The sequence below is a fragment of the Indicator indicator genome, chromosome 2, assembly GCF_027791375.1.
Source record: "Indicator indicator isolate 239-I01 chromosome 2, UM_Iind_1.1, whole genome shotgun sequence".
Taxonomy (NCBI): domain Eukaryota; kingdom Metazoa; phylum Chordata; class Aves; order Piciformes; family Indicatoridae; genus Indicator; species Indicator indicator.
In genome coordinates, this window is record NC_072011.1 from 5,852,317 (window position 1) to 5,879,336 (window position 27,020).

Here is a 27,020-nt window from a genome sequence, read left to right on the forward strand (position 1 = left end):
AGAAACGCTTTACAGTGAGGATAGTGAGACACTGGAACAGGTTACCCAGGGAGGCTGTGGATGCCTCCTCCCTGGAGGTGTTCAAGCCCAGGTTGGATGAGGCCTTGAGCTCATCCTCTGGGCTAGAGGAAGGTGTCCCTGCCCACAGCAGGGGGTTTGGAATGAGATGATCTTTAAGGTCCTTTCCAACCCAAACCATTCTATGAATGGAAACAAGACAAAAATGGAAGTTATAGACTGAAGATAACTTTTCCTAGCAGCCACTTTTGGCAAAAAAAGCCAAAGAGAAGTAGCCAAAAGTGAAGCTTCCAAGCTGAAATTAAAAGTGTGGACAGAAAATTTGGTTTTCTGTTTAAACCACCACATTATCAGTGAATGTTCCTACCTATCTCTGCAGCTACCATTCTATCAGTCATATTCAGTCCACTGGCCTAATCCACACCTGTGTGCCAGAGAGGTACCAGAGTGTAACATGCTGAGGCAGGCAGGCAATCACAGAATACCTTTATCATTTACAAGAAATCCTTGATGTTAAGATCCGCTAATGGGTCCTTTGTTGGAGGTTTCTTGGGACTCTGAGTAGCAGGAGTTGGGCTTGGAGAAAGCTAACAGACAGGAAGGCAGGAAAAACAAAACAAAAGAACAACAAGAAAAAAACAAAGCAGAGAAGGATACACAAGCATTAGGTAGGTTCTCACACAAGCAGATCGTGAGTATACAAGTTCTCCTTTTTCTGCAGTTTCAGCATGCTGCATTTTGCTCAAACATTGTTCAGACTCCACCCTTACTACAGGGTTAACAAGGTTTGGCTGGTTTAGTGGATAAGGCTACAGACACTGCATATTCTAATTAGTATAGGTTCAAATCACTTTCTCCCTGGAAGACAGAATGGTGTTAAGATCATCAACCCAGACAGAAGTTAAGCAATTGTTAAACACCAAGGTGAAGAGTGCAGGCTGCAGAGTACATCTGAAATTCCTAGTGGTTGGCATTTAAGTGCAACTTGCTCTGCACTAGTAACACAAATAAAGTCCAAAATGTACTAGAGACATGACTACATTATTTTATTTTATTTATACATTATATTTATATAGTAGTAGTATTTTTATAATCATCAGTTATTCCACAAGAAAACATCAGTATTTGAATTTTCACACAACTCTTCGCTCTAGAGAGCCAAATGATTCTCCAAGTTGTATTCACTGAGAAACAGCTCTCCTCTGAGAACTGGAGACCTTAGCTCCAGCAGATGGTTGATTTTCTCAGGAATCTCTTGGTGGGCTGGGAGGGAAGGTGCTGAGTGCAGTTGTACAACATTTTGACAAGCTCTGAACAGAACAGCACCGCCCATCAGCTCCCCTTTGAGCTTTACTCAAACATCCCCCCAAACCAGATCTGTGATGTAGTTCGCTGTAGGAGACTTTTAAAACCTGTTCCATTGCTCTCATACAGGGGAACTGAAAAAAAAACCCCAAACCTTCAAGGAGGTTAAACAGATGTGATCTGCATCCAGTTTTGGGCTCCCCAGTTCAAGAAGGACAAGGATCTGCTGGAGATAGTCCAACAGAGATCTACCAGGATGGTGGACAGACCAGAGCACTGCCCTATGAAGAGAGGCTGAGAGCCCTGGGGCTTTTTAGTCTGGAGAAAACTGAGAGGGGATTAAAAAATGTTTATGAATATCTGAGGGCTGAGTGTCAAGAGGGAAGGGACAGGCTCTTCTCCACTGCACCCTGTGATAGGACAAGGGGCAATGGATATAAACTACAGCACAGCAGGTTCCACCTCAACATGAGGAGGAACTTCTTCACTGTGAGGGTCACAGAGCACTGGAGCAAGTTATGGAGTGTCCTTCTCTGGAGACTTTCAAGCCCCATCTGGATGTGCTCCTGTGCAACCTGTGCTAGATTCTATGGTCCTTCTCTGGCAGGGGGGTTGGACTCAAAGATCTTTGAAGGTCCCTTCCAACCCCTAACATGCTATGGTCCTATGTTGCAACACAGGCAACCAACAGTATAATAAATCTCATCTACAGACTTCCACTTGAGCTGAACTAAGATAATGCCTATATACACAAGGTACTTTCTAGAGGAATGGAGAGCAATTAAGCATTCATCTAGCAGCAACACTTACCTGTACACCAGGGCCAGCGGCACCTCCAAATGGTGGCCTCATCATAGGCTGCCCATACATAACTGGCTGCTGGGGCATCATGGGCACACCTGTGCCTGCTGGGGGCTGTAAATTAACACAGAGTGAGTAGGGAGTTGAGTGAAGAAAGGAGAGTAGTGTAACAAAGGAGACTCACCATCCCAAATGCTGCTCCTGGCTGTGGGACAGGTGGAGTACCTCCTGTAGGAGGAACAGCACTTGCTGGAGGCACACCTCCTGTCTAAAAAAACAAACAAACAAAAAAACAAATAAAAAAATGCAAGGGTCTCTGTAACACCATTTATAAGGAAACTGCATGGAGTCTCCAGTGTTCCCAAAGTTGTTCTGGAAACTAAGACTGTTAGGCTGCAGTTTATGTCTAACCTCAATCCACAATGCTTCAAAGGATGGGATCTGAATGAGCCTTTATACTGATGCTCAGCTTGCATCCTGCTCAGAAAGCAAGGGTGACAGACTCCATTTTCCTCATTAATGGAATCCACCTACTGAATACAACTCAAAATAGGCCCGAGAAAAGATGTACTTTCCTCCTCCTTCTATATAATGTAAGAAAGCATCCCAATTTCCTAGCTCATAGCCAACGTGCCACAGCACTTCTTGTAGCACTGTATCTCAACAAAGGCTTTATAAGCTGCTTAAGCTAAGGGAGATGGCTGCTATAATTAGCTTCCACCTAAAAACAAATAAAAAGGACATTTTTTTATTTTTTAATGCAGGGAGATTCATTTAAGTTCACACACTTATGCCACAATCATACCTTACTAAGGAGAGTTTAGTTTAGTTTGTCATGCTTTTTGTTTATACAGAATCATAGAATGTCCTGTCATTGGGCATCACCCAGCAGAGCCTGGCTCCATCCTCTTGGCACTCACCCTTTACATATTTATACACATGAATGAGGTCACCTCTCAGTCTCCTCCTCTCCAAGCTAAAGAGCCTCAGCTCACTCAGTCTCTCCTCATAAGAAAGATTTTCCACTCCATCATTTTTGTGGCTCTCTGCTTGACTCTCTCAAGCAGTTCCCTGAGGTCCTTCTTGAACTGAGGGGCCCAGAACTGGACACAATATTCCAGATATGGCTTCACCAGGGCAAAGTAGAGAGGGAGGAGAACCTCTCTCGACCTACTAACCACAACCCTTCTAACAAACGCCAGGATCCCACTGGCCTTCTTGAGACTCCTAAGGGATGGACCCGGCCCTCCCAGGATGCTGCAACATTGTTATTCTATTCCAACTTCTGCTATCACACTACTTAAGGCAATGCCTGGCTGATATCGCTCTCTTCTCTCCACCTCGAGGAGAGCTTTCCTGCCTCTTTATCTCATGGTTTGTGTAGGGGGAAGGCTCTGGCTGGCATTTTGAACTGTGCCATAAGGCCTTGTAGGCCTGAGGAGGTGAGGGTGCAGTTGCAGCCTTGGGCCTGCTGAGGCTTGTAGGAGTGGAAGATTCCAGAAGGTTTTGGCCTGGTAGACTCAGCCTAATTTGTGAATGTATTCATAGGGTCACAGGATGTTAGGGGTTGGAAGGGACCTTCAAAGATCATCCAGTCCAACCCCCCTGCCAGAGCAGGACCATAGAATCTAGCACAGGTCACACAGGAATGCATCCAGATGGGTCTTGAAAGTCTCCAGAGAAGAGACTCCACAACCTCTCTGGGCAGCCTGTTCCAGTGCTCTGTGACCCTCTCAGTGAAGAAGTTCCAGGAGGTGGAACCTACTGTGCTGTAGTTTACATCCATTACTCCTTGTCCTATGACAGGGTGCAAGTGAGCAGAGCCTGTCCCCTCCCTCTTGACACCCAGCCCTCAAATATTTATAAACGTTTATTAAATCCCCTCTCAGTCTTCTCCAGACTAAAAAGCCCCAGGGCTCTCATCCTCTCCTCATCAGGCAGTGCTCCAGTCCCTTAGTCATTCTCATTCTACCTCAATGCCTTCTGTATGTACATTTGTAGAACAGAATTTCCATTTAAACTTCCAATCTAGTTGTGCAGCCTTTTCATTTCTACTCCCCAAAAAGGGGTAGAGTATAATTTTGTCCTCTGGTCCAGAGTAGCTCATGGCTCTAAACCAGGGCACTAGGACACTTTCAGTTCAAAGGAGAGTGTGTCTCTGGAGATATGCTGGAATTACTCACTGCACAATCCACTTTGGTGAATGCTGCAGTTAGTGCCCTTGGCTGATCCTTGCTTACAGACTAAAATATGCCAATTTCTTAGGATCACAGAATCACAGAATGGTCTGAGTTGGAAGGGACCTCCAAAGGTCACCTAGTCCAACCCCCTTTGCAGTAAGCAGGGACATCCTCAAACAGATTAAGATATTTGGAAAAAGTCAAAATAACCTCTTCCAGATTTGTTAATCAGCAAACCAGTAACGATGAACATTTTTTCCAGTCTGAAAGTCTTCTGGGGAGCATTTAAATTAAAATTTGTACTACTGCAGCAGCACAGCTGTCCCTATACTAAAACTAACATCTCGACACTCAGGTATGGAAATCAAGGAACAGAAAGACACAGATTAATGACATCAGGAATAGGGAAGTGACTGCAGCCACAGAAACATATTGGAGCTCAAAATTCGTGAGGCAGATGCCAAGGAAATGGCCATACAGAGTCTGATTTTGCCTCAAAAAATTTGAGGTAAATGGACTTTTAGAATATTCTGCTGATTTTAATCCAGAAGGTGAAAGGTCACAAGGAAGGAAAGAAGTGATCCAAACTTGAGTGGTTCAAAAAGTGACATGAAAGAAAGCTTCATTTTGGTCTCCACATTTTTTTTTCTGCAAATTTGGTTTTCTTTGGTTTCAAAAAAATACTACAGTACATGATTTTGAAGAAATAAATACAGCACCTATATTTCATGGAATGCTATCCAAACCACCCAGCTTTCAAAAAAATCACAGAATCAAACAGGTTGGAAGAGACCTCTAAGATCACCAAGTCCAACCAATCACCCAACACTAACTAATCAACCAGACCATGGCACCAAGTGCCTCATCCAGGCTTTTCTTAAACACCTCCAGGGATGCTGACCCTACCACCTCCATGGGCAGCCCATTCCCATGGCCAATCTCTCTTTCTGTGAAGACTTCTTTCTAAGATCCTCTTGTTCTGTTGCTGGTTGCCTGGGAGAAGAGACCAACCCCCAGCTGCCTACAATCTCCCTTCAGGTAGTTGTAGACAGCAAAAAAGTCTCCCCTGAGCCTCCTCTTCTCCAGGCTAAACACCCCCAGCTCCCTCAGCCTCTCCTCACAGGGCTGTGCTCCAGAGCCCTCACTAGCTTTGTTTTGTTGCCCTTCTCTGGGGACGTTCAAGCATCTCAACATCTCTCTTGAATTGAGGGGCCCAGAATTGGCTACTTACTCACTTAAAACCAGTGTAAGATCAGGATGATGCTATACAAGTCAGAAACACCACGTAGTACAAGGCATCAGACAGTTCACATCCAAGTAAAGCAAAGCCAGTTTGAAGCCATGATTTTCAAGCTTACAGCACATAAATGGTTAATCACCACTGCCATATTCAACACAGTTGCCTGAGAATTGTCTGCTGGACAGACAGTCCAAGAAGAGCCATGTTAGGTAGCTTCTAGCCAGTTTTAAGCCAGCAGTAGTAGCTGTAGTGCAGGTGAGTTGCTGTTAGTATCTTCGTGTTTAGTAAGTACAATGAGAGATCCAAAAAAAAAAATTCACTTACAGCATACAGTACTGCCCAGCTTTTCTATCAAGAAAAAAAGTTGATGTTACAACTAATACACTCAATGAAGTACTGAATTCAGGGGTTTCTTGTATCTTCCAAAAAGTTAAGGAACAAGCTGGAACATGCTTAGAGTCACGTTAGCATCTGGCTGTGGCAGCAGGGAACTCAACTGGTCATGCTCCCCCTTGACAGCTCCTTTCTTTCCTTCTCTTCCCAACAGCTGTTTTCAAATGGAAGCTATTTTATGGCCTGTGTGACGTTAATGATGTTATGACCCCCCCTGAGATTATTATTGTAGCTTACTCCTGATCAAGTTGATCTTGTCTAAATGGTCTACATTAGATATCTTCTTTACCACTATTCAACCCTCTTGCAGTTAGTGCCTTCTGATACGTTTTACAGGGCAACACACTGCTTTTCTTTGCTGAACAAGCTATCAATTTCTGAGCTAACATCAATCACCTGATCAGTATGAATATTGAGTAGACTTTTGATATTCTTTATTCAAGAAAGCTTGAGCAAAAAAAAAAAAAAAAATGTTGTTTGTTTGGTCTTTTTCCACTCCTTCCAGTACTTCCAGCTTTGCATCAACATCACTGTCTTTTGGGCAACTGACCTGGGCCTGGTGCTGGTGAGACCTACACAGCTAACCATGCACTTGGAAACATCCACAGGTATTAAGTGCACATGTAGAGTAACATCTTGATACATATGCTACCATATCTTCACTGACTTAACTCAACGATTTATTTATGCCAGCTGTAAATCTGATCTTAAGAATGCTTCTGTGTAAACAATGCAACAAATGAAATGATGTGACAACTAAAGTTGCAAACTTCAGGGGAAGTAGACAGAAGCAGTGTCTACATCCACGCTTGCATAGTCTCATAAAATATTGGTTTCAATACCAGTGGCATTGATGGCTTAACCACCTACCAGTGGACCACTTGGGACACCACCAGTGGACCATGTTGCAGGTGCTACTTTTGGCTGCCAGTTGGCTCCTCCTGTTAGTTTTTTCTCTCCAGCATTCCACTGAAGGTCTCCCCTAGTAGACAGGGAGAGAGACAGAGCTATTACTCACATACCCTCACAGTGAAAATGAAAACCAATTGCAGTACACTAGAATTAGGCTTGCAGCTACATTAGTTTATGGTGTATGCAGTTTAAGTTATTAACAGAAAAAGACACTTCCAGTGCCACTTAGTTTCGAGGGTTGTTAGCAGCAAACACCAGTACACTCTATACTGAAGTCAGTTACAGGGTTATGGCCTAGGTAGTGAGAATTCAAGAGAAGTTTTACTTAGTAATGACTGAAGGTAACATGTTATTGCATATACCCTTGCAAAGTAGGAAGAGGGACTGCTCCTGCCTATTCTACTTGGGCCAGGCAGTAAATCTGCCTCCCTGAAGTCTTTGAAATGTCATTTCACTGCTGGAAATCTTGCTCAGACAGCTGAAGGAGGAAAGCATTCACTTCTGAAAAAAGTTGATAGATAGAAAAGAACCAAATCATTCAGAGAATAAAAAGGTTGTTACAAAACCAGGTTTTGCTAGTGGCTGTTCTATCCAGATTAAGATACACCGTGTGAACGAAGTAAATAGAAGAAAAATTAATTTGGGGGATCAACCTCATGACATGTTTATACACATCCCTCCTATCATCTCCACAAAGGCACAAAACATTTTGAAGTACACACATCACAAACTGGTAATTGCATACGAAAGAAAACACTTAGCAGAGAAGGAGTGAGATTAAAGAAGATACATTAAAAAAAAAAAAATAAAGGCAATGTTGTCAATATTTCTTCTTGCAGAAAAAAGCTTTTCACTGCACAGAATAAACTTCTTTATTTTACAAACATTCCAATGCCTACATGATAAGCAGATGCAGTGTCTGTAAAAAGATAACAAAACTATTACACATTAGCCTAGATTGCTGAGGGGAGCTATATAATTTATTATCTGGGCTATTTCTTCATTTTAAGTTGTTGGAAAAGCAGATACTAAATATGAAGCCAGTAATTTCCAGAAAAATACTCCTAAGAATCAGATTAAAGCCCATAAATATAAAAGCTATGTCAGGAGCACCTAACTGCAATTATTCAGTGAACCTCTACTGTTGTGGGTTTAAGACTGAATGTCTTAACCAGAGAGTATAGTCCTTAGGTGGGACTAGACAGCCCAGGAAGTGGACACCAGGAAGATGTAATCTGTGTTATTTCATTCCCATTATGCCTGCATCTCCCTTTATAGGCAGACATTCCTGTCTATTCTGCCCTTTTCTCTCTCTCCCCCTTCCTGGTGCAGACACTTACCTCTGTGGCCTTCTGCAGCCTTGGCAAAGCTAATTTTTAGCTACACCATATAGGCCTGATGTTGAGGGGGAAGGCAGGGAGGTTTGGGTTTCGGCCTGGTTGGGGGAGAGGTTCTGGAAGGGTTTTGGCCTTATGAGGATCTTGTAAGTCCAGGTTGAAGGACTGGGCTGAGGCTGAATATGAAATTGGGAATTTTGTATTTGTGTAAATATTACACACAGCATCACAGTACATTATGGGTTGGAAGGGACCTCAAGAGATCATCCAGTCCAACCCCCCTGCCAAAGCAGGATCACTTAGGGTAGTCCACACAGGAATGCATCCAGGTGGGTTTTGAAAGCCTCCAGAGAAAGAGACTCCACAACCCCCCCCGGCAGCCTGCTCCAGGGCTCTGTCACCCTCACTGGAAAGAAGTTTCTCCTCATGTTGAGCTGAAATCTCCTATGTTCAGGCTTGAACCCATTGTTTCTCATCTTATTACTGTGCACCACAGAAAAGACATTGGCCCCCTCAAGTTGACACCCAGCTCTCAGATATTTATACACATTGATGAAATCTCCTCCCAGTCTTCTCTTCTCAAGACTAAACAGTATTTCCATTAACTTTCCAATTCTGTGTGTAGAGCATTCCTAATCTCCTGCTTTGGGGAGGGGTAAAATAGCATTTCTGTCTGCTCAAAACCAAGACCACATCATGCAACAGATGCTACCTGGTCTAAGTGGATGGCTCTGATAACACAGAGAGCTCGAATGGGAAATCTCGAAAGGCCTGGTTTGGTGGAGGTGATCACAAACTGGCCAGAAGGCACAAGCTGTGCAAAACCTCCAGAGGAGAGAGTAACTCGAAGCCTTCCGCTGGCAGTCTGTAGCCAAATCTAGCAGGTAGATCATCAAAGGTCTGACAAATATATACAGTCAACAGAAAAAGCACAATCGATCTCTATCCAATGGAAGTGTTTAGAACAATCGTTATTTTGCTTTCTTACACCCAATAGTGACTTATTTACATTCTTTCACTTTCTCTGTTCTGAACTTTGCAAGGAAAAATTAAAAAGACAGTTTCAAACCACCACAACAGTATTTCCATTAACTTTCCAATTCTGTGTGTAGAGCATTCCTAATCTCCTGCTTTGGGGAGGGGTAAAATAGCATTTCTGTCTGCTCAAAACCAAGACAACTACAGAATTCCTTTATCAGAATTTTCTGAACTGATTTTTTGGGGGGGCAGGAGAAGCACATAATAATTTCATTGATTCTTAATAAAACACTGAAACAGATGTAAGACTATATATACGCAACAGAATTGAAAAATGTATTTTCTGTTGTTGTTGTTTTATTTAAACAAATTTTAACTTACTTTTTTGAAGTGGTACCAGAAATTCCAAGATCTTAAAGTTGTAAAAAAAAAGGGAAGAAAGAGAAGTCAGGTGTTTAGTAAAGTCAAGCACATCAAAGCAACAGCTCATATTTCACTGCACATGGGCTTATAAAGAGCAATGAAGGTTTGGCTGTCCTCATTTAGACAGTATCAGAGGATTGGTCACATCTACTCCTTATTCAGGACAAACTCTTGAGAACCCTGCAAATATCTTATTCTTGAGGAGGCCATTTTTGCTTCATAAGCAAACCTAACAACATATTTATGTCTGCAAAGTGCTAAGTTATTTAAGAGCACCAACTTGTCTATCATGAAAGACAACACTAGTTTATGTTCCTCATTATGCATACAGACATGAAGACTTATTTTTCACCTACACATAAATCTGGATGCTACCTGAAAGTTTTACACTGTTTTATTTGCTTGACTGTACATGTGAACTCCAAGTAGTTTCCTTAATTACTCTTCAGAAGCGTTAAAGAATTGTCTTTGCGCATTACTAGTACAAGTCCTCTAAGTCCAAATTGCTACATTTGATTTTCTCCCCCAAATTTGGATATACAAATCACTTGCAAAAGAGGTTTCAAATGATTGAGAGTCCTGCTGACTTTTAAGTATAGCAGACTCCCTTGACAGCTGACAGAAGAGTATACATCACAAGGTCAGTTATATCTCTACCCATCTCAAGTTACAAAGGCTCTAGCCCCCTTCTTATTCAGGAAAGAAACATTTTTTTTAGTGTAGCATTTCAGTAACGTGCTTTAGAAAGTTCTGTGACTTGAGAGAAGGTCTATTCTTGGTTGCTGTGTACTCATCACCACACTGCTGCTATTCCTCTCATTAGGCAGGAGTCAGCTATTTCTGTCCACCAGTATTCCTGCTTAAATTCCACCACACTGTCAGATGTTCTGGGCAATTTTCACCTTTCCATCTGCTATTAAGCAAAGCCACATTGATTAAGAGTCTGATGTGCCCTTGAATGTACCTGAGACATTCACTCATTACACATCATACCCACTAAACAGATCCTAATATTTGACTCAGATCCTGGACTCAAAGAGGGACAAGTGAGGTGCCCAGACTAACAGCTATCTGAATCAAGCCTTGCTCCTACCTATAGCTTCTCTAATCTCCCAAGGAAACACGAAGACATTGAAGCAAATACTACAGAGGTATTTGGGTCTGTGGAAAAAGCAACACGGTTGTCTGCCACACCACTTAAACCCAAAATTTGTCACTTACTGCCTACTAAGTTTGCAAGAGACGAATCAAGATCGCTTCCAAGGCCTTTGCTTGCTGCTGAAGGAGTGACTGTTGCTGCAGCTGAAGGTGCTACAGGCTGACCAGAAGGAGCCATAGTTGGCATAAGAAGATCACCTAAGCCATCAAACACTGTAAGTGAAAGGAAAGTGGGTTAGAACAGCAGCTGTGGTAAGAAAAAACACTCTCTGACACTTTGCTGTTACTTCAGCAAATATAGCACAGACAACCACATCACAAGTCTTACCAAAACACCATTTGACATTAGGAGTAATGCCAACAAGGGCATGCATGTCATTTAACTAGACACTGAATGAACAGTAATCCTGAGAGAGTTATACCAATGAGAACAAGTATGAGAGGACATGCCTAAAAAGGACTTCAGCTGGAGAGTTGAATCTACAGCACCACTTCCACATGACACTGTTTTTCTTACAGCCATCCTTAGAGAGACACCAGATGCACACACATTTGTCAGGAGATATTCATTTAAAGGCTTTTAAAATGAACATCTTTCAGCAAACACCAGTCAGAATTACTGTGGCAAAGGCAGTCTTATACCTCGACATCTTATGGCAACAGGATTCAAAGTCTCGAGATGTAACTACTCACTTGCAAGCAGCAGGGAATCAGGAAAAATCTACTAACATCTTATGAGATCAGAAGGAACCAGCACCATCCACACTGACAGAGCTAGCCTCCTTAGTTCAAGTCACCCAACTCAAAAGTTCATTTTTTTAAGATCTCTTGAAGTTAAAACCATCTGGTACATCTCATGCCAGTGTTCTATCTTCTGATCTGTATTTGAGGTACATGCTAATGTTAAGTCAACAGGAAGGGGCAGCAAGTGCGCTGGCAAGCAACCAAATAACCAGGCAGCAGTACTACTTCAACTTTCTTTTTTTAATTTATTTTTTTCTTGTACAGTTGCAGAACTCACCAATTTTAAGTTTGTAGCAAGGACCCAGCGTGGAAAATATAGAATGGAAGAGATACAAACAAAATGATAGCAGTGATGAAAGTTTAAGCTTATAGTCAGGCAAAGAACACGACCTCAGTCTCTGTTTTGTGTACCTTCACGTGCCATGCAAGCTCAAGAACAGCTTCAGCAGTAGCAGCAAGATGACTTGCCTACATACTTGATTTTCAGAACAGTGTTTTCCTTGCATAAATCCTGACTCATGCAATCAAGCACATGCAAGAACAATGTTCCCACTAGTTGTTTTGGTTGTTTGGTTCATTTTACTGACATGGTAGAATAAAAAATGAGCACAGGAATCTCTTGGGCACACACTGGGCTAAACACCATCCTGAGTTCTTCCAGTAGAGAAGGAACAGAGAAATCACTGATATTGCTTGTACTCAAAGCCTAAATATGGTGTCATTAACTCACCTAACACAGAAAATTCACAGGAAGAAACTCTGTGGCTCACCTGATGCATCGAATGAACTGCCAGTCGTTGGAGCTGTTGTCCCAAAAGCTGCATCAAAGTTTGGCTGTAGTAAGCTGGTCTGAGCTGGAGTGACTGGGGATGGTGATGGAGAGGGAGAAATAAAAGAACCTCCAAAGCCTTGAAAAAGCCACATAAGAGAGGTGTGGATATTAGTGTCAGTCTTGTTGGGCTGTGTTTAATAAAAGCTCAGTTTATAGAAGGCAGAGTGATAGAGACAATTCTTGCTAGACCATTGCAAATAACTCAGTACTACACAAGCATCCTTGGTATGCCAGGGAATTTAAGGTTTTGTGAGAGTCACCTCTAAAAACTTCCAGTGTTCAATGATCTAAATTTCTGCAGGGGCAGACTAAAGGAGTAGAGAAGTCAACTCTTCTAGTACATGCTATTGTTCTAGGTAAGTGTTCTCACAGGCAGAATGCAACAACCACAAATAATTAAGAAAAGAGAGAAAGAGAGGACTAACCTGAGAAAAGCATGCGATCATGCATCAACTGCTTTGGAATCTCAGTTCAGAAGGCAGTGTTGCACTTATCCAGTTTATCCACTTTCACCATCTTAAAACACCACAGTCCCCTTGTCAAGATGTCTTCAAGCTGCTGCCTCCCCCACCAACCCCCATACCAAAGCAGGATCAACAGCATCCAGGAGTGAACTGCTTGTAGGCTGGAGAATCTCCATGATTAAGGTTAATGCACACATTATAAACCCTACAGATCCTACTCACAGATTCTCTAGCCTACAAGCAAAACACTCCCATGCTTGACTATTCTTAAAATCCTTCCCTTGCTCTCTATATGATTTATCTCCCTTGTCATTTAAGCTTATTTGTATAATCTGCAGACTCTGGAAACCGATTAAATACCCAAAGACTCCATCAACATGACAACAGACATATGACAGCTTCTCAGTTCTCCTTAGACCACAAACCACTCCTCTTACTCAATCTCTTCTTGACAGTGATTTCCAAGACCTCTATACTACACCTTCATTCTCTCAGCCTTACGTCTTCCAGCTGCCCTTGCACAGAAAGGATCAGATTTGAGCTCAGTGCTCCAATCACAGCTTCACAAACAAAGCAGCAAGAAGAGCCCTCTGCACAACTGCAGCCTGTATGTTTTAACCCTGTATCAGGGTAGGAAACATGAATTTGCCTCAGCTCAGCACAAGACAGTGATAAGCCTGAACTCTATCACTGCCTTTAGTGTCTTTTCAGGGCATGTCCTGCTTTACAGTTTACTGTCCTCATTTGTCCAGCTAATCACAGCTGTCTGTGGACAGAAGCTTGAACATTAACTCATTTGAAATTTCTCCTTCAGCTATTTTCTCCAATTCGTAGAGATCATTTTAAGTTTTATTCTCATCCAAATACACATGGGTGAAATCTGAGAAATGAAGCATGCTACTCCAACGGTCACATTGGTGAAATTACGTTTGAAATACAACCTCTCAGTTTAAAAGGGATCCTCTATTGACATTAAACCCTTATCACTATTTCCTGTCTTTTTACTGAGGTAGTTGGTACTGCTCTTGTTTTAAGTGGTCAACTAATTCTTCCTTTTTCTTAGAGAAATATTCTTATATTGGATACTAGGAAAGCTTACTTTATTGAAAGAGTGGTCAGGCATTGGAACAGGCTCCTCAGGGAAGTGGAGCCACCATCCCTGGAGGTGTTCCAAAACATGTAGATGTGGCATTTCAGGACATGATTTAGTGGGCTGATAGGTGGACCTGATAATCCTAAGAGGTCTTTTCCAACCTTAATGAGTCTATGATTTCTTCATCTTTCTTTAGTCACCAGCTCAGTGAGAAACTCAATTTGTTAAAAAATGGGAAAATAAACAATATTCTGAAGATGTTTCTAACCATTATTTATTCAAACTGCTTTTCATGGCCACAGAGTAGTACTGATCACAGCACACGATGCAGACATCTTACAAACAATGAGAAGCATATTTCCCAGCCATGAAATCAAACATCTGCTAGATATTTAACTACCAAATAGACCAGAGCTTAACACAAAGAACTTGTGCAGCAATTATATCAAATGTGCCTGTGAGATCTCAGACATTCTCCCCCAAAATTTTGCTTTCTCAGAGAACAAAGACTAAACACCAACCACTTCACTAATATTGAAAGAAAAAGAGATGTTTGTACACACACACTAGATGCAAGCATCAGCCTTATTTACACATCAGACACATTTTAGAAGAGAAGTATGTTAGCAGTAGGTATTCAAACCAAAGCCCTCAGTAGGGAAACAAGTTGTGTGCCACCACCAAGTGCTGGGCATCTGGCCAGCAACTTGTACCACCAGCAGACAGGCTTCAGTCGTGGCCAATTTGAACAAATACACTGGCTCCAGACACAACCTGGAGAGGACAGCAAACCTGACTAGGCACTACAGGTGCAGGAGAACACAACCTCCTTAGAAACAGCTCGAATCACAGCCATCAGCTGAAGCATGCCAGACTGAAAACACTCAGATCATAAATTAAAACTGGTCCCTTCAGATACTGCTGCCCAAGGGCACTGGCTGGAGCCAGAGTCAGGAGTGAGAAGCAGAGCAGCCTGCCTTCTGCAGTCTGGAGAGCATTTCAAAAGCTTGTCATAGAATCATAGAATTGTTAAGGGTTGGAAGGGACCTCAAGGATCATCCAGTTCCAACCCACCTGCCATGGGCAGGGACACCTCATGCTACATCAGGCTGTTCACAGCCACATCCAGCCTGGCCTTCAAAACCTCCAGGGATGAGGCTTCTACCAACTCCCTGGGCAACCTGTTCCAGTGTCTCAAGACCCTCACGATGTAGAACTTCTTACTAACATCCAATCTGAATCTACCCATTTCTATTTTTTTTCCATTCCCCCTAGTCCTGTCACTACCTGAAACCCCAAAAAGTCCCTCACTAGCTTAAGAAACTGGAAGGCCACAATAAGGTCTCCTCAGAGCCTTCTCTTCTTCAGACTGAATAGCCCCAACTCTCAGTCTGTCTTCACAGGAGAGGTGCTCCAGCCCTCTGATCAGCCTCAGGCTTCCCTGTCTGTATCAGGCCTGCTTCAGGATTCTGACACCAAGAAGTCCCTGTCACACAAATCCTAGTTCAGTCACACACTCACAGATGCCAACTCTGAATCTGGACAAACACAATGGATCAGAGATCTGCCCTTCAGCTCTCTAAGATCTGTTCTTGAAGCAGGTTCATCATGGGATAACTTAGGTTAGAAGGAAGGTCTGCAAGTCAGCTTCTCAAAGCCAGTTTAATCAAGTCAGGTTCCCAGAGATCTGCCTTGACACATCCAAGTGGACAGATCTCCCTGCCTTTTTGGGCAGCCTGTTGTCGTATCTGACCATCCTCATGGTAAAATTAAAAACGTTCCAATATTTAACTGGAATTTCCCACCCACAACTGTCTTTCTTCCCCATTACTGTGTGCCTCCAAGAAAAACTTGGCTAACCTGCTCTGCATCCTCCAGTGAGGTGGTTTACACACCTATTAGGTGCCTAAGGCACATAAGAGGTGCCCTCTCTTCTTAAGGCTGAATGTAACTAGTTCTCTGCATCTCCTCATGCCATTTGCATCACTCTCCATCTTAGTGGCCCTTCACTGAACTCAGTTTGGTACGTCTTGGTCACCCACACCAAGAGAAATTCTCTAATAGATTCCAGAAATCCCCTGGATTACCTGTTCCCAGCCCTATTTCCTATTGCCCTTCCTGTGCATATTGTGGTGGTTAAAGTTGCCCATCAGTGCCAAAGCCTGTAATAGTGAGGCTTTCTCCAACTGAATAAAAAGACCTCAGCTACTGCTTCTTCTTGAACAGGTGGCCTGTAGCAGATACATGCTAGAACATCACTGATAATGGCCTGTCCTCTGATCCTTAATGCACAAGCTCTGTCCCAGTTCATCACCAGTCTCAAGGCAAAGATCCTTGCACTCAACTGTCTGCAAAAAGGTACTAATCTCTGAAGAATCAAAACAGATGCAGGTTGACAAGATACAGGGATGACAAATCCAAAAGCACTGGAGCCATCTAAAAGAGCCTGAGCCCAGTTAGATCCTTTCCATTCCCTGGGTGACAACAAGGAATCACAGAAACACAAAATCTTAGGGGTTGGAAGGCACCTCCAGAAGTCAAGTCCAACCCCCTTGCCAAAGCAGGATCACCTAGGGCAGGTCACACAGGAACACATCCAGGCAGGTTTTGAAAGCCTTTAGAGAAGGAGGCTCCACAAGCTCATGGGCAGCCTGTTCCAGTGCTCTGTCACCCTAACTGTAAAGAAGTGTCTCCTTGTGTGCTGAGGTGGAGGCACCATATGCCCAGAATTATGCCCCCCAATAGAGGCAAACTTGTCCCAACATGTTTGGGCAAGTCCCCTCTTCCACCCTCCTTCCGGAGTGGGGGACAAAGGCCCAGGCACCTCTTCCTCACACCTAGCTTGTACCCCTTGTTCCTTGTCCTATCACTGGGCACCACTGAAAAGAGACCATCACCTTCATCTTGACACCCACCCCTCATATTTATAGACATTGATCAGATCCGCTCTCCACCTTCTCTTCTCAAGACTAAACAGCCCCAGGGCTCTCAGTATTTCTTCACAGGAGAGGTGTTCAAGTCTTGCAATCATCCTTGTGGCTCTCCATTGGACTCTCTCCATTTATAAGATTCTGTTTAGAAAGTTATGTAAGGTTTTACAAAGCCTCATACAGTGACTGTTTCTCCAGCTGCAGAACAGAATTCTCCTCAGCTTCAGGTGAAGTTTGCATGATGATTTGTCCTAATTTCATAGCTTTCAGCCTTTCAGAGTTTAATAGGCAACATTCAAACACAGAAGACATAAAAATATTCTAACAGATCAAACTCATAGCTATCTAGGGCTTGCACAAGACCCAGAGTGAGTCTGCAGAAACAGCAGTAGCTGGGTTAGATGCTCTGTCTGCACAATCCCAAGTGCTGAGGTTGAGGTTACTCTTACATAAGCATTCAGGTAAGATATCTTAATATGAATATGCTGTTAGTCTGTACTGGGATGCCATGCACACAGTTCAATTGGATAGAAAAATCTAGAATGGAAAATGGCCAGACTGTTGCATTTATCAGTATAGTGCTAGTCTCGTCTGCTGAAAGGCTTAGAAGAGCATAAAAAATACAGTGGGATTTTTTTCAAGTGAGCCAAGAAGAAACTAGAAACTCAGCTGACAGCAGAACACTTAAGACAATGATGCATAGTAAACATACTCCTAGTATTATGCACATAAACACTTTGTACAACCAAACACTCATAAACCATGAAGGACAAGCCTTCAGCCACGAGATGAACTCTAGACACTCTTCAATGTAAAACTGGATTACACTGCAGGCTATACATCTGCCATTATCTAGGGTGAACAAATGCTTAGCAATATGCTGTGATGTTTACAGGCTAGATCTGCTAAAAAAAAAAAAAAGATTAAAATCTACTTGGAGCTCATTTGAATGTATATGCAAAGAAAAAAAATGTATTAGAAAAAAAAAATCATATTTTCATCCCAACTGCCTCAGCTCTGCTTGAGTACTTAGATTTGTAACATCCCTTTTATAATTTAGGTTTTGATTTAATGTGACTCATCAGATTCAGAGAGCACACTGCTGAAGTTTAAGCCATCTGGAGCATAATTCCTACTGGAATTTAAGCTTAGTTACAGATAAGGACATAAAATATTTTGTATTGTACTGTCTGCTTAAGCAGAATTACCTTCTGCTGGACAACATCTTTACACCCTGTCCCCTGATAACATACACAACTCCAAATGAGTAATGTGTTTCAGAATCTAGTAGTTAAAGTCTGATCGCATAATCAGGGTTGGAAGAGAACTCCAAGATTCAGTCCAACCAATCACCCAACCCTATCTAATCAGCTAGACCACAGCACTAAGAGTCTCATTCAGGTTTTTCTTAAACACCTCCAGGGCAGCCCATTCCAATAGCCACAAATGGGCTCTTTCTGTGAAGAACTTCCCACTAACATCCAGCCTAAACCTCCCCTGGCACAGCTTGAGACTGTGTCCCCTTGTTCTGGTGCTGGCTGCCTGGGAGAAGAGACCAACCCCCACCTGGCTACAACCTCCCTTCAGGTAGTTGCAGACAGCAATGAGGTCTCCCCTGAGCCTCCTCTTCTCCAGGCTAAACAGTCCCAGCTCCCTCAGCCTCTCCTCACAGGGCTGTGCCCCACACCCCTCACCAGCTTTGTTGCCCTTCTCTGGACGTGTTCCAGCATCTCAACATCTCTCTTGAATTGAGGAGCCCAGAACTGGACACAGTACTCCAGGTGTGGTCTAACCAGTGCTGAGTACAGGGCAGAATGACTTCCCTGCTCCTGCTGGCCACACTATTCCTGATCCAGGCCAGGATGCCATTGGCCTTCTTGGCCACCTGGGCACACTGCTGGCTCATGTTCAGCTGCTGTCAACCAGCACCCCCAGGTCCCTCTCCAGCCACTCTGTCCCCAGCCTGTAGCACTGCATGGGGTTGTTGTGGCCAAAGCGTAGAACTCAGGCACTCAGATGTGTTCAATCTCATGCCATTGGACTCTGCCCATCTATCCAGCCTGGCAAGGTCCCTCTGCAGAGCCCTCCTACCTTCTAACAGATCAACACCTGCTCCCAGCTTGGTGTCATCTGCAAACTCACTGATGATGGACTCAATCCCGTTGTCCAGATCATCAATAAAGATACTGAACAGGACTGGGCCCAATACTGATCCCTGGGGAGCACTTAAGCTATCCATAGGCTAATACAAAGACCTCCTGAGGAAATATTTAAACAAAAGGTCATCTTCCACCTTAAAATCCTGAAGCTGCCTGTACTAGATTTATTTGTTATGTCCCACTTTAAGCAGCTGGCTTGCCAGCTCTCAAACTGATTGAGAATTATCTAAACTCCTTCTACATTCTTCAGCACTACTAGGTGATGCCCACACTTAGAGCAGGTATCAGAAAATGTGTCTTCTGAGACAGCTTCAGCACCCACCTGTATCACCTCACAGCACTTACAGCATATTACATACTGAGGTGCCTCACTTACATTATGTATTCCTCAGTCAACAGAGGGCCTCTCACCCACACACAAAGACAAACGTACAGAGCTGGAACTCTGATAACTGTGTAAGTTGACATAAGAGACTTTCAGATGCACAGACAGCAACCGAGGTCAGGACCCAGCATACCTTAGAATCACAGAATTGTTTTGGTTGGAAAAGACCTTTAAGATCATCAAGTACCACCACTTTCTAATGCTGCCAGGGCTGGTGCTAAACCATGCACATGTTAGTGGTTGCATAAATGGCAGACTATCACTCCAGCTAAGAATTAAAGTCACAAAGGTACAGCATAAAGTCAACAAGCATCATTGAAGCTCAAAGGATAACCAACCATTTCTACCAAAACTAAACCAAGTCTTCCTCAAACCAGAAGTGCATTAGCTTCCATTAAACCCAAGGATGACATGCTGGGATCTTGTTCTCTACAAACGCCAAACTGGGATAGGGAGGAGTCACAACAGCTTAGCACAACCACTAAAGTCACCAAAATTTTAGAGAAGCAGGAATTTTGGAAATGGTAAAAAGAGACATCAATTGAAGCTGCTTATCTTCAGGATGCAGGCTACAATGATACAGTTATTAAACCTTTGAAACAGGGTGTCACAGCAATGCCACATTCAGCACTAGCAGAGACTCATTCCATATACAGAGGGGATCTCTACCAGTTCTACAGCCTTGTGCTCTGAAAAACTCTCTCTCATCACCTCATTCTCTGTGGCCAAATTTAAGACTGCTACCAAGTCATTCCAAGGGCCATGAAAATGGTCAGGGGGTTCAGCAGCTCTGATACAAAGGCTGAGGAAGCTGAGGTTGTTCAGCCTGGAAAAGAGAAGGTTCTGGGGAGATCTAATAGCAGCCTTCTAGTGCCTGAAGGGGACTACAAGAAGGATGGAGAAAGACTATTTACAAAGGCCTGCAGTGACAGGACGAGAGGCAATGGCTTCAAACTAAAGAAGGGCAGATTTAGATTGGATATTAGGAACAAGTTCTTTAGTATGAGGGTGGTGGAACACTGGAACAGGTTGCCCAGGGAGAAGGTTGGGGCTCCATCCCTGGAGATATTCAAAGTGAGGCTTGATAGGGCTCTGGGCAACCTGATCCAGTTGAGGATGCCCCTGCTGACTGTGGGGAGGTTGGACTAGATGACCTTTGGAGGTCCCTTCCAACAGAGACCATTCTATGATTCAAGCTACTAGCATTTAAGTGTTCAACCTGCCTTGGTTAAATCAGGCAAGGAATGAAGATGAATTAGCAGTCAGGACAAAGTTGCACAGCCTGCAACACTGCTTAAGCACTGCTACAGTCAGCCAAAGAAACTTTATGTATACACTCCTACTCAGTGAACACTACAGAAAAAGAATGCTTGTGTAGGAGGTAGGAAAACAAAGAGCATGGGAACGTGAAAATCTAGAAGTTAGCTTGTACTTCAGTACAGTGCCTCCATGACACATCACTGGAGTTTCAATTTAAGATGTTTAAAGTACTAAGAAACCTTGTGAATAAGGATCTCAGTCCACTGCAAAAGCCCCCTTATAGAATCATAGAACACACTGCATTGGAAGGGACCTTTAAATCTCATCTATTCCAACAGCACTGCAGTAAGCATGGACATTCCCAACTAGATCAGGTTGCTCAGAGCCCCATCAAGCCTGACCTTGAATGTCTCTAGGGGTGGGGCCTCTACCACCTCCCTGGGCAAGGCACATAAAAGATCTCAAAGACTCCTTCTTAGTTTTGCCTTAAAATAACAAGTTTTTAGAAATTCTTTATTACCGGCAAGTAGGTCTGCAGCAGCTGAGGAACTAGAAGCAGCCTGGGTTGTGGGCTGGGGTTCAGAAGCACTACTTCCAAAAGCATCTAAAGGGAATTCCAGAAAGCATTAAGAAAAGGAGTTCAATATTAAGTGTATCAATTCATCAGTTATCACAAACAAAAAATGACAAAAGTAAAACCACTTCATTCAGAAGAAAATGAAAGTGCTTGGCCACCTTTATTGCAAAGCAGTACCATGGACGCAAAGTTCAGGTGGAAAAAAGGAGGTGCAACAAACCAGCATTTGAATTAAATCTCTTTTCTTCTAGCTGGGCCTCTTCTCAGAAAACCCACACAAACCACAGCATTCTAAACAAGAGGGTTAAACCCTTTGGAGAGGAATGAATTGGATGAGACTTTAGAGTAATTCCAGCCACAACCTACTGATTCACATTAAATCTTTTCAGAGGAATATTTCAACTAACATTTGAGAATTCACTACTTTAGGAATGCTGTGGAGCAGGAATGTTGCAGAAGAGTTGGTTGTGCCCCATCCTAATTTCCACTTTAGCAAATCCAACAAAGATCCTGTGATCCAGATAACCAGCTTGAGACAAGTCACCCTCAAAACTTCAGCTGCTTTGAGAAACGGAACAGGGAGAAAACAACGTGACAGGAGAAAAAAAGAACACAACAGACTTTCTTAGGACTTCTGAGGAAGAGCCATACATGCATTGACTGGAGACAGAATGACAAGTGTCATGACAACAGAATGACCACACTGACAGGTTATTTGCAGTTCATTATCGTGCAACATGAAGAACTGGACATGCTGGGTCTTGGGGGTAATGCTACACAAAAAACACTGTGAGAAGGGGAAACCTCCAGCTCTAGCAAAGCGCAAAGGTAGTGGAAATGAAGTGATTCAACTCCAAAGTGGTGAGGAAAGAAAAATACCCACCACCAAATAGGTCAATCACACCTGAAGAATCCACCTTTGCTGGAGAGGCAGTGGGTAGAGGAGAGGGGGTTGCAAATGCATCCACTGCAGTAAGCATAGGATAAATAATATTTAGTATCAGCAAGGCAATAATGATAGCTAAATATTTTGAAGCCACATGGGCTCCACCAGTTAGAACCACAAGGTTGGTAAACTCAGGTAACAGTCTTAAAGAACTGCAAACAGAAAGTGTTACATTTCTCACAGAGCAACTGAAAAAACCCACAGCACTTTTAAGAAAGCATTGCTTATTAAGAATTTTCTTATGCTTATAGGAAGATTTACTCTCTCAATGACATTACTTACTCAACTTCAGTATCAGCCAGTTCACGGGTCTGCTTCTTCAGCAGCTGCACATCTTGTGACCAAAGAGTCAAACCCACAATTTAAAAGTTCAGCTTAAAGATGTAAATTGGCAAGAAGTCTTTTTTTTTTTTTTTTCTCTTTTAACTCGTGGAAAAAAAAACCAGAAAATAAACCCAGGGAGTCTGTAGGATGGCCTCTGAAAACAAGCACTCACCAGAGAGGAGATCACCAGTAAGAGAACTCTCAGGCACAGGAGAAGCTCCATGTGGTGGAGATGAAAAAGCATCTTCCAGAAATGAAAGAAAAATTGAGAAGTAAGCATCATTCAAGTCAGTTTACACCATTACACAGCATCAAAGCAGGAGAGTATTGGAAGAATTCTCTCTTTACCTGTACCAAAGAGATCTATGCTAGGAGTAGCATCTGGTTTAGGTGCTGCAGGTGCATCAGGAGCAGACTCAAATAAATCTAAGGCCAAGAACACAACACGTCTTTAACTCATTTTGGAAAGGCAGGACTGAGAGCAGAACTTTCAAGTTTTGCACATCGTATCTGGAGTTAATAGGCTCTCTGGTTTGAAAGCCTCGCACACAGCACGCATGCAACAAGGACTTGGTTTGTTTTGTACTCCTGACAGATCAATCCACCAGAATCAAAGAGTTAAAAACAAAATTACCACCAAAGATATCTAGAGCAGGAGGAGCGGAGGTGGTGGCGGTAGCAGAAGTGGTGGCAGTAGTGGTAGTGGCAGTAGCTGTAGTAGCAGTAGCAGCAGCAGCAACAGCAGCAGCTGGAGAAGGAGTTGTTGCAGGAACTGGAGTGGCTGCACTAGTTGTAGGGGTAACTACAGGAACAGCAGTCTCTGTTGGCTTCATAGCAAAGAGGTCCAGCTCAGGAGCAGCCTCTGCACTACCTTCGGATGGGGCAAAGGGGTCTTGTAAAAAGGAGAGGGGAAATATATGTGTATGCATACTTAGGATCAGTGAGGGAGGAAGTTCAAGAACAAAGCAACTACAGGCAATGCACATACTGCAAACACCCACACGCACACACAGGGGGTCAGGCTAACATCCAGTTAACTTATCTAGGCAAGTCACTTATGTTTTTCCAAAACAAAGATTGGCTGAAAGGCTGAGCAGCCGAGTTACTAAAGGGGAGAACTTTCAAAGGCCGTTTCACAAGGCCAAAAAATAAAAAGACAGAAACATGACATAAGAATATCCGGGTTAGCAGGTTACTGCTTACAAAACTCAGCCCTACCAAATAGGCACAAAGTTACTGGGGCTCAGAAACAGGCAGTTTTGTTAGGCATGCTCTTCAGTCTAAGGCTTGTTTTGACCAATTGCAAACACTATGAGAATTTCAGAAAAACACACTGCCAAGTAGTTTAAACAAAAAAAACCCAAAACAAAACAGCAAAACAAGAGACTATCTAATGACATAAAACCCACCATTTCCAGAACATGCATCAAGAGCTGCTGCTACAGGGGTTGGGGTAGCTGGTGCTGCTGCCCCTTCAGCTGCTGCAGGGGCTTCCCCAGGAGAAGCTGCAAAGGCATCTTGGGTGCAGTTTAAGAACAGAAATTAAAAGGGGAAAAAAAAAAAAGGATAAAGAGAAGAAAAATATAGTAAAAGAACCAAGTTAAATTGCACAGGTAGATCCCCTTATACAACATGAATGTTGTTACTCTGACAGCAAGACAAGTCATGCAGGGCAAAATGCTCTGTCTCTCCCCCAACCCCACACAAGCAGGTTCTAGGCAGGGTTTGGAAATGGAGCTTCTCAGGTTTCCCCCAGACAGAACAGTGAGTGTAAAAGAAGGCATTATTCTCATTGTATAAGGGTTCAGAGCAGCATGCTCATGTACTACCCAAAATTAACTAATGAAGAAAGAGCAGTAAGTTGGTGTTAATAAGGGTATTAAAAACTTGCATGCTCAAAGCCCATAATACACATTGTTAATCTGCAATTGTGAATTTATTAGCATAGTGCTTTGCCAACTTAAAACACTGTTACAAATAATAATCCAATTATTTTGGCCGAGGTCTACATCTTCCATGTCCAGTTTTAGGGTCAAATCAGTCATGCAGCATTTGAAAAACTGAACTTACGTGTTTCTCAACAGCATTCCAATTGGAATCTTTCTGAAGCCATAACCTGATGCATAGGTTGTATCTACTCAGCTTGCTTCTGACAGATCAGGAATGTTCATCTAAACTACTGGCCAGCCATAGCTTGTCTCTCCTTCTTTTAGGATCACCTCTAGGCCAACCAGTCAAGTCAGGGAGAAAAAAAACTGGCTTGGGATTTTGGAAGAATGACTTGCTCATGAGTTTTCTTTGACTTTGTTTGTGGGGTTTTGTTTGTTTATTTGTTTGCCACTTACTAAGTGGTATGTTTAAATTTCAAGAGCTGAACTTTTACACCATTACTCCAAGGTTTAAACCACCATCTGTAGCTCTTAATTCTATGAAGTAGTCCTAATGGAGAGTGCCATTTGGACTATCCTCATAGGCAAGCATTTTCTTCACAAAAAGACTGTGCAATTAAGATTAAACATTTCAAGATGCCCATAAAGGCTATTTTTCTACAGCTACGAAGTTAGCAAGTTAAAAAAAAATTAAAAAGAAAAAGAAACAAACCATACAGCAAAAGAGAACACAAAAATCCATTGGGGAATACTGCAATTGCACTGTCAAACTAGTACACAAAAAAAGCTTAACATGCTTTAATTTGAGTGTCAATTTTAAAATGAAAACAACCATTTTAAAAACAAGATTATATGCCAGTTAATCTAAAAAGCTCAATAGAACATGCATTGAAACTTCCAACAGAAGAAATGAAAGCCAACTAGTCTTCTACAATAGAATTAAAATGAGTTAGTAGCAAAAAAAAAAAAAAAAAAAAAAAGAGGCCTGCTAATAAGCCATTTCAAATATAATTCTATTTTTCATGTTACAGGGTTCAACAACAAAACTGGATGGCAGTTGTCCAAGTCATAAAAAAAAAAGAAAACAAAAAAGAGAATCATAAATAGTCAAACATCACAGTACGGCATGTACACCAGACACTGGCATACACTGCATGGAAGAAATTCAACACTGCACTGGACTGAAGAGTTTTAAACTGTAGCACCTGAGAATATGCTGTATCTATGGCCATGTGTGTTGGGTTTTGCTGTACAGGGCTAGCTTTTGGGCAGAGGGACACCCTGGGCTCTTTCAAACAAGCACATTTCTATCCACATAAGTTTGTAGGCCAAGGGCACAGAAGTTGGTCGACACTACTTGTAATTATTTCCCAGCATGAAAGGACAGGCACCAGACTTCACGTGAAGTGAGATTTCAGAATGGACAAAGTTAGTCACTAGTTCTATGTTGGGACTACCTCAGGCTTAGAGTAACACATATTCCTGCCCAGAAGATCCACAGTCACAGAAATTTGTGTGAGTACAAATTCCTTCCACCCCATAAGAAGGGAACACCTAGCTTGATGCTGTCTTCTTTATTGCCACTTCTGATAAAGTTGTTGCTGAGATTATCTTTAAGCATCATACTTGGGTTAAAAGGCAGATGGGAAAAAACACCAAAGTTCTTGCTGAAATTTAAAAGGGAAAAATGTAATATTAAAGAACTTCAAATATTAGTTACTCTGAGAAGTTCCAGAAACCTGCATGGGCATAGAGACAAACCAATCTCAACTGATCACCCTACAACTCAAAAACAAAAACTAAACAAACTCTTGGTTTGAACTGTAAGTTTTTTGAAGCCTTTCAAAAAGCTCTGCTGCACCTGCACAGATGCCCTCTGATAAAATCCCGCACTTCACGCAGAAATGGATAAATTTAAGCACTACACATCTTATTAGTGGGGAAAAAAAACCCTGGACTGTTTTCTTTTTTGTTTCTCCATATTGGCATAACAACTCTACATTTGCATAGCATAAGAGATCTTCTTGCTTTCAAGCAGCTATAGTACATTTACTGTGTTTATGCCACTTCCTTATATTTGTTCCTTCTCCTTATATATTCCTTCTGCTTCAAAATTGTACCTAGCCTTTGACTTCTAGAATCAAGTAGCACATGACCCTCACTTGGGTTTATATATAGCCTGGCAACTTAAAAGAGATGGTGCTGAAATCTTTGCAAGTTCACTCTGCATGGAACATCTGTTAAGGTTGATAGATATGTATTATATACTGCCTAACACTTCAGAGTAACTCTCATTGAAATGACATGCAAACACAAGGGCATTTTAAAGTTCTGAAACACTGAAGTAGTGCTTCAATACACCTTGTCTGCAGCAAAATAAGTGTTCCTGAAGAGTAATCATTCAGTTTCATATATTCAGGTTTTACTTGATGCCATGGCATCAGTACATGACAAAAGTTACTCACATGTGATAATGCAGTTGACTTATAGTCATTTAATGCATTATGCAACATATGAAACCCTGTGGAAAGTCTCAAATGTAGCAAAGATCACAGAACTAAAGTGCACAGGTGAAAAGAACTGTTTCCATAGTTTAGTTTCTTTAGAGGGCAAAGCCCATCATTATGCCCACTTAGGATTCATGTCATCTGAACATCTAATAAGTGACATTT

General features: G+C 42.4%; 1 protein-coding gene across 26 annotated transcripts in view; it reads right to left on the minus strand.

The window, feature by feature from the left end:
* Positions 1 to 512: 512 nt before the first annotated feature.
* Positions 513 to 27,020, minus strand: part of SNAP91 (synaptosome associated protein 91) — a 77,836-nt gene continuing 51,328 nt past the window's right edge. For 4 of the 26 annotated variants that reach the window (XM_054394361.1, XM_054394337.1, XM_054394305.1 and 1 more), the window contains 13 exons: positions 23,869 to 23,976; positions 23,094 to 23,351; positions 22,808 to 22,885; positions 22,632 to 22,703; positions 22,073 to 22,156; positions 21,133 to 21,216; positions 12,260 to 12,397; positions 10,809 to 10,958; positions 9,546 to 9,576; positions 6,808 to 6,919; positions 2,309 to 2,392; positions 2,134 to 2,238; positions 513 to 605 (listed from right to left, as the gene is read on the minus strand). In XM_054394361.1, the coding sequence (XP_054250336.1) occupies positions 513 to 605; positions 2,134 to 2,238; positions 2,309 to 2,392; positions 6,808 to 6,919; positions 9,546 to 9,576; positions 10,809 to 10,958; positions 12,260 to 12,397; positions 21,133 to 21,216; positions 22,073 to 22,156; positions 22,632 to 22,703; positions 22,808 to 22,885; positions 23,094 to 23,351; positions 23,869 to 23,976 (1,397 nt within the window). Of the gene's footprint in view, positions 606 to 2,133; positions 2,239 to 2,308; positions 2,393 to 5,868; positions 5,893 to 6,807; positions 6,920 to 9,545; positions 9,577 to 10,808; positions 10,959 to 12,247; positions 12,398 to 21,132; positions 21,217 to 22,072; positions 22,157 to 22,631; positions 22,704 to 22,807; positions 22,886 to 23,093; positions 23,352 to 23,868; positions 23,977 to 27,020 lie in introns of all 26 variants that reach the window. The other 22 variants (XM_054394379.1, XM_054394329.1, XM_054394321.1 and 19 more) reach the window with 15 other exon arrangements.